General features: G+C 40.9%; 1 protein-coding gene across 1 annotated transcript; it reads left to right on the forward strand.

Annotated features, from left to right (window-relative positions):
- Positions 545–1,633, forward strand: LOC107636568. Its single transcript, XM_016340069.1, has one exon. It carries the CDS (start codon positions 545–547, stop codon positions 1,631–1,633), a length of 1,089 nt encoding a protein of 362 aa, XP_016195555.1.

An 8,646-nucleotide genomic window follows, 5' to 3' on the forward strand; every position in this document is an offset into this window, starting at 1 on the left:
ACAGTTGCTAATCAGCAATCAACATCATTAATCGGCAACTTACGTTATAATTTAGCTTAACGGACTGCTTTCCAAAAAGTGAAACGTCCAACCTAACATTATTGCTCTTCAATACAGACAATAAAGCAGAAGCATAATCGACTAGTACATTTCCACCTACAAAAGGTATGATCTCCTATCCAAAAGATACATTGAATTCTCAATACTGACTTAAGCTTCGAAGTGCCTTTGCAGGTACACTCCTCCCTTGTTTCTTGCTCAAAGCTCTACGCAATTGGACACATCCTTGGAGTAAAGCTCAGGTTACCACAAAGCTCAAAGGTCGGCACTGAAGATAACAACTCGGCGTCGATTCTCAGAGATCGAGCTCTCCCTCCAGGTATCCATACAGCAACAATTGGCGCCCACCGTGGGGTCGAGAATATAATCCCTTCCATATATCATCGGCCTCAAGGTTCTCACCCGAGTCATGGCTGAACAACTTCCACCCACACCATCCGAACTCCTTTAGATGGTGACCGAGTTACGGCAAGCCAACTAGCACATGACCGAGGAGAACCAAAGAATGGAACAGCAAATTGCCAACTTGAATAACACCCAAACCGAAAACAACAATGATTGGCAAGAACGGACAAAGGAAGCCGAGCAGCAATCAGGGCCAACACACGTCTCTGACACTGCTCGACAGGAAGAGGAGCAACCCGAGCATAATGAGGAAGCTCGGCCAGACGACGAGGATGACAATCAGGAAAGCTCCCCTGGACCATTCACGACCGAGGTGATGAACTTCGTGCTACCCAGGAGGTTCACTCTGCCGACCACCCTAACTCCCTATGACGGGTTAGGTGATCCAAAGAAATACATCAAGAAGTTCACCTCTGTAATAATAGTAAACGGTGCATCTGATAAAGTTTTTTGTCGTTGTTTTCCATCTTACTTAGACGGTTCTGCACTTGATTGGTTTTATTCCTTGCATGCAGGTTCTATTTCTCGCTTTCGAGACCTATCAAAGCCCTTTGAAGAGCACTTTGCTGGATCGGCCATCTACCTACACGACTCTGATTACCTGAATACAATCAAGCAAGGCCAGCAAGAAAGCCTCAGGGACTACATAACGCGCTTCACAAAGATAGCCATGAGTATACCCGACCTCCACCCAGAGGTGGAACTGCACGCCATAAAAAGTGGACTGCGACCAGGAAAATTCCAGGAAACTATTGCCATAGCCAAACCTAAGACTATGGCCAAGTTTCGTCAAAAGGCTAAAGGTCAAATCGACATTGAGGAGCTTCGACAAGCTCGGAAAACAGAAAAGCCTCATTACAGAGACGACGACAGAACTCGAGACAAAAAGAAGAACTTCAAACTGACTTCACGATATGAATCCTACACTCAATTTAACACCAAGCGCAACGATATCATCAAGGAGATCTTGAATTCGAAGTTGATCAAACCGCCAAGAAAAGCCGGCAGTTACCCAGATTCAAAAGGAGCGGACAGATCAAAATATTGCTCTTTCCACCAAAAGCACGGACACACTACCGATGAGTGTGTCATCGCCAAAGACCTTCTGGAGCGACTAGCTCGGCAAGGCCACCTGGACAAATACATCGGCGGCCACATACAGCGATGAACAATCCCCTCTGGTGAACAAAACTCGGCGACACAGCATGGTCGAGATAAAGATCGGCCAGACACCGGCTATCCCGACCAACCAAGACGTATTATTAACTGTATTTTTGGAGGTTTTGCAGGTGGATGACCCACAAGCTCAGCAAGAAAGCAATCTTACCGAGCTATGCTTTCCATAGAAGCCAATCATACTCAACAACAGAAACTTCCACAGTTTCCGCAGATAACATTCCAGACAGCCGACCACAACACTAATGTGGCAAATCTAGACGACCCGGTCGTAATCTCCCTTCAGCTCGGAGATCTCCTACTCAAAAAGGTATTACTAGATCCAGAAAGCAGTGCCGACGTTCTATTTTATTCCACATTCCAGAAAATGAAACTAAGCAGTAACATCCTCCAACCTTCAACTGGAGACCTGGTTGATTTCTCAAGTGAGAGAGTCCTGGTTATGGGCTCTGTGTGGTTACAAACCACACTCGGTGAGTTTTCCTAGTCAAAAACTTCAGATATTCAATACTTAGTGGTTGACTGTTTTAGTCCTTACAATTTAATACTTGGCTGACCTTTCTTAAATAGGTTCGGCACTATAGTATCTACAATTCATCTTTGTGTTAAGTTCCCTTTGCAGGATAACACAATCGCAACCGTTCACAGTGATGCCCGAGAAGCCAGGGAATGCTACAACAACAGTCTCAAAAGACCTAACTCAAACACAAAAGCCCATGTTCACAACATCGGCAGCCTGGATGACCTATCAGCTCTGGCCGATCTTGATCCTAGAGCAGGAACCCTCGAAAGACCAACCCCAATAGAAGATCTGCATAAAATCCATTTCACAGAGAGCACGGACAAATTCACATACGTCGACTCAACATTATCCTCAGAAGAGAAATCGTCCTTCCGAGCATTCTTACAGCGAAATGCCGACCTGTTTGCTTGGACCCCAGCTGATATGCCAGGCATCGATCCATCCATTATATCCCACAAGTTGGCATTAGACCCATCTGTCCGACCAGTAGCACAGAAAAAGAGAAACCTCGGCCATGACCAAAAACAAGCTTCCCTGGAAGAAACCAAGAAGCTCCTCAACGCGGGCTTCATCCAAGAAATTTGATTCACAACATGGCTGGCAAATGTCACCATGGTGAAAAAATATAACGGTAAATGGCGCATGTGTGTTGATTTCACCGATCTCAACAAAGCATACCCCAAAGATTCCTATCCTTTGCCCTCTATTGATTGCTTAGTTGATAACGCCTCTGGTTATGAAAAACTCAGCTTTATGGATGCATATTCTGGCTATAACCAGATCCAAATGCATCCATCCGATCAAAATAAGACAGCCTTTATTACTGAATACGAAAACTATTGTTATAAAGTCATGCCATTTGGCCTTAAGAATGCAGGTGCAATATATCAACGTCTAATGGACAAAGTCTTCGCCAAACAGATCGGCAGAAACATTGAGGTCTACGTTGATGACATGGTCACCAAGATAAAGATCGGCAACAATCACCTTGACGACCTCGCAGAAATCTTCGCTCAACTAAGAAAATACAACATGCGGTTAAATCCTAAGAAGTGCGCATTCGTCGTCCAGAGCGGCAAATTCCTCGGCTTCATGCTCACAAGCCGAGGCATCAAGGCAAATCTAGAAAAATGCCGACCTATTTTAGACATGACAAGCCCACAAACCATCAAAGAAGTCCAGTGATTAACAGGGAGACTTGTTGCACTCTCTAGATTTTTATCCAACCTAGCTTCTAAATCTTTATGTTTTTTCTGAACTTTAAAAAAGAAAAAAGCTTTCCAATGGACTGATGAATGTGAACAAGCATTCACAACTATCAAAGAAACTCTTTTAAAATCACCAATTTTACAAACCCCCCTCCAAGGGGGAACCATTATACTTATATTTATCTATCACTAACTGGGCTATAAGCTCTGCTCTTGTTGCAGAAAGGGAAAAGAAACAATTCCCGATCTATTTTACCAGCAAAACATTACAGAATGCCGAACTTCGGTATCCGAGCATTGAGAAGCTCGCTCTAGCACTAGTCTTCTCGGCCAGAAGACTTCGGCCATACTTTCAGAGTCATGTAATCCATGTTCGGACAGATCATCCTTTGCGACAGGTCCTTCAGAAACCGAAACTGGCTGGCCGACTAGTAAAATGGTCGGATGAACTTTCCGAGTTTGACATCAGATACCAGGGGCGATCATCTATCAAATCCCAATTCTGGGCAGATTTTATTGCCAAATTCACAGTACCAGACAATGACGAAAGTTCACCAAAATGGTCTCTATATGTAGACGGCTCCTCTAACCCACAAGGATATGGCGCCGGGATCATACTGGACGACGGAGATGGTAACGTCATTGAACAATCGCTTCACTTTTCCTTCAAGGCAAGCAACAACCAGAGTGAGTATGAAGCCCTTATCGCTGGCCTCAGACTAGCCTCCGATCTCAACATAGCCGAGCTTAAGGTATACTGTGATTCTCTGCTAATTGTTTAGTTGGTAAACTATCTGTACCAGGTAAAAGACCCTTTATTATGCAAATATCTAGAAATCGTACAAACTTTACTTTCAAAATTTCATAAATGTCAGATTGAACATATACCTCGGGAGAAAAATACCCGAGCTGACATACTCTCTAAGCTCGCCAACACACAAATAAATAATTCCTCCCTTCACCGTTTTACCTTAATAAAACCTAGCATAGAATTAACAGAGGTTCTGAGTGTAACATAGGATACATATTGGAGGACTCCATACATGAACTATCTTCAGACAGGAATCTTGCCAGGCGACGTCGAAAACATTCGGCACTTTTGGCGACAAGCCTATTTCTTTACAATTTATAACAATTGCCTATATAAACGAGGATTCGCTCTCGTCCTTTACTAAAAGGTCTTTGCATAACAGAAGCCGATCTTGCACTTGCCGAGGCACATGAGGGTATCTGTGGTACACACCTCGGAGCCCTAAGCCTGTCTTCAAAGATCCTCAGAGCAAGTTTCTATTGGCCAACGCTACAACAAGATTGTAAAACAAAAGTCAAAAATTGTGAGAACTGCCAGAAACACAGTCCGATCACACATCTCCCAGCAGAACTCCTACACTATTTCGAGGTAAGCTGGCCCTTCAATCAATGGGGTATAAATATCCTCGGCCCTTTCCCAACAGCAGCAGGGTAGGTAAAATTCCTGGTTGTAGGAATTGATTATTTCTCAAAATGGATAGAGGCCCAGCCTCTAGCAAAGATTACATCACAACAAATGCTTTCTTTTTTATGAAAATATATTATTTGTCGATTCGGCATAACTCGGCACATTATCACAGATAATGGTTGCCAGTTTGCCGACCATAAGTTCACATCCTTTTTGCAGGACTTGAAAATCAAACAATATTTTTCATCAGTAGAGCACCCACAGACAAACGGGTTAGTAGAGACTGCAAACAAAGTAATACTACGTGCCCTAAGAAAGAAACTGGACGATGAAAAAAGCCTCTGGGCCAACCTTATACCAGAAATCTTATGGCGATATAATACCATGGCCCACTCAACAACAAAAGAAACATCATTTCGTCTAGTATATGGTTTGGATGCTTTGATACCAGTGGAGATCTCCCAATCGTCATTACGAACTCAACTGGCCGAACATACAACAGCAAACACAACCCGGCAGACCTACCTAGACCTCGTCGAAGAAGTCTGATCATCAACAGCAATCAAACACCGAGCCATGCAAAAGAACATAGCTCGGCGATAGAATCAATGACTTCACCCAAGGTCTTTTCAAGTAAACGACCTTGTACTCAGAAGAAGCGAACAAGCCAGAAAACCATCAAACCATGGCAAACTTGCAGCTACCTGGGAGGGCCCTTACCGAATAATTGAAGTCATCGGCAATGGAACTTACCGATTACAAATATTAGATGGTAAAGACCTGCCTAACATTTGGAATGTATCTTCTTTAAAGTTATATTACAGTTAAAACCAGGGATAGGATAGTATTCTTTTTTCTACTACCAAGATTTTTCCAACAATGGATTTTGCTTGGAGAGGTTTTAACGAGGCTAGCCTACCTGGGCCTTTGAAACCAAAGGTTCTACAACAAATAAATTTATTATTTCATCAACTCAATATTTTTGCATTTCATTTATTTATTTGTAACCTATTTATACCGACTATCTATACTCATTGCTCTTCAATACAGACAATAAAGCAGAAGCATAACCGACTAGTACATTTTCACCTACAAAATGTATGATCTCCTATCCAAAAGATACATTGAATTTTCAATACTGACTTAAGTTTCGGAATGCCTTTGCAGGTACACTCTCTCCTTGTTTCTTGCTCAAAGCTCTACGCGATTGGACACATCCTTGAAGTAAAGCTCAAGTTACCACAAAGCTCAAAGGTCGGCACCGAAGATAACAACTCGGCGTCGATTCCCAGAGATTGAACTCTCCCTCTAGGTATCCATATAAGAACACTTTTCTTTTTCCGTTTTCTACTAGTCATTCTACAAATATTCCATGTTGAATAAAAGTCTTTAAGAATAAAATTAAAAAATAAATTTACATAAAATAAAAATAATATGACAATTTCTATTAGTTGATGCAGAAACAAATAAAAATCCATCCAGGCTTAGCATGAAAACTTCTAATTTCCCTAGTCATTAATTCAAAGTAATTCTTTTTGCCAAGATTGAAAATAGTGAACTTCCTCTAGCATAATCATCAAGTTAGTAAATCAAGTTCAAAGAAATTCAAGCTCTATCTTACGCAGTGTATTCTGAAAGGAACAAGACAAATTGATATGAAAAAGAAATAATTAGGTAACCAGTATTTCTTACTAATAGATGATGGAAACACACTAAAGATACTAACTTTTTCTGTAAGCATTTCAAATAGCAAAATTTCCACACTCCAATAATCTGCTACCTTATCATGACCCCTCCCTATGAAGATTTCAAGAGCTATATACTCTAATGTTCTGCACATAGAATTTGACCTTGCGCTTTCAGTGAATTCCTTAGCCAAGCCAAAATCTGTTAACACTAGCTGGTAAAAAGCATAGGACCAAAGTAATACAGCAAGACATGAATCAAATACAATTCTTAAATCCATTGTGAAATAAAGAAGTGTGAAAATCCTACTGCATAGAATCACACATGGAGAGCTATATTAAATAAATATGGTTGAATGTTGAAACATTTCAACATAAATAACTAAATAGCATTGATGGCAATTATGGTAAGTAATAAATGAGAGTAATTACTAAAATTAGAAGCACATTGTTAGTAACAGAATAAAGCAAAATAGATTTTATTAGTAGTAAGGATCACATATAAGCACACATGGAGAACTTTATTAAATGAACCAAAAAGCATGCATTTATGGACATTAAGACACCTAAGTGAGTCCACACTCCTTATCCATATAAGAATTGAGAAATGATCATTAAAAAATATGAAACAATGAAAGTGTGGAAATACAATATAAGAATAAATAAAGAAAAAGTATATGAACCAACTCCTAATCAGCCAAGAATTAAATAACTCAATTATTTATAATTATCTTAATTAATTTTATTGATTTATAATTTAAAATATTTGTTATTAATTATTTTTAATGCCAAAATCAGGTTTGAAGGGATACGTTGAGAACCTCCCGACGGGAATCACGCTGAAAGCCCACAACGTTTCGAGTCTTCACTTTCTCTCCCTCTCCACGGCTGCGGTGCATCTCAGCTCTCATCCAAACAGCAAAGACACCAACCTCCTCCATCCAAGGCATGCTCACGGCGCTCCCTTATCGATAATCATCGGTCCTTAATGCCATTAGCGGTGCTACGATTCATCGTGGTGCAAGTTCTTCCTGAAAATGGTGCAATAATTCACTCTTCTTCTCATCAATTAACTGACCCTCTCCATCGAATCATTCAACCCGTGGCTCCCTCGTCGCTTCTCCCCGGTGCGTGCCGCCATTGGTCGTGACGTTCGTGATCGTGGTTCTCCCACAAAGACCATCACGCATAGCATTTCCTGCACAAAGAAGCTGCCGTCGCGATTCAAAGCTTTTGGCAAAGAGTAACGTCCATGGAGTTCTCAACCCCGGAAGGTAGATCGAATAGCACAATGATCAATTCAAACGAAGGGAATGAAGAATTGAGTGTGGGTGAAGTTGTTATTCAAGAAGGGTCTAAAGTATGTTGGATAGGCTGGTTCTGCATTGTATGAAATTTAATGACAATGTGTAATGTGAAGGCTTATTATTCATGCTAATTAGATGTTTCTTGCGATAAAGTATACTTGACTCCCATGTGTGTTTGCACTATTTTTTTATATGTTTTATTGGAGTGACCCATTATATAGTGATGATCTTAAGTTGATAAAAAATTTTTCGGTGTCTTTAATTGAAGGCCGACGAAATTACTGACGTCATTGTGATGAGAAAGGATGAGTTGGACTTGAGACACGAGGTTTGAATTATTTGTTATTATTTGTCATCGCGTTATAGTTACTGTGTTAATGCTAGTTTTAATTTGCATTTGGTTTTGTGAATTGACATTATAGTTGCCGGATCATAGTGGGATCAGTGAAGAGAAAATCCCAGTCATAGGAATGAGTTTTGATTCGTTGCCTCTGGCACAAAAAATTTTATGCAAATTATACAGAGAAAGTTGGGTTCGTAACTAAAATCAGAAACACGAATTTCGACAAGACGTGGAAGGAATCAAAGATTATCGGGAGTCTCAGGTGAAGGCAGCAACTCGGGCAAATAGAATTACAGCCACGAGATGCAGAGCAAGGATGTAGGATATGTTGGACAGGGAGAAGGAAAGTTGGGTTGTGTCTAGATTAGAATTGAGGCATTCTCACCCTTGTTCGGCTAAGAAAGTAGAAAGTTGTCATGAGTACAGGAAGTTGACCATGCATGCTAAGTACGTCATTACGGATAATGACGAGGTTGGCATAAGACCCAACAAGACGTATCT

The sequence above is a fragment of the Arachis ipaensis genome, chromosome B04 (genome assembly GCF_000816755.2).
Source record: "Arachis ipaensis cultivar K30076 chromosome B04, Araip1.1, whole genome shotgun sequence".
Taxonomy (NCBI): Eukaryota; Viridiplantae; Streptophyta; class Magnoliopsida; order Fabales; family Fabaceae; genus Arachis; species Arachis ipaensis.

Excerpts from the sequence above, each read along its gene's own strand:
- LOC107636568 (XM_016340069.1), top strand. The coding sequence starts at position 545 with ATGACCGAGGAGAACCAAAGAATGGAACAGCAAATTGCCAACTTGAAT.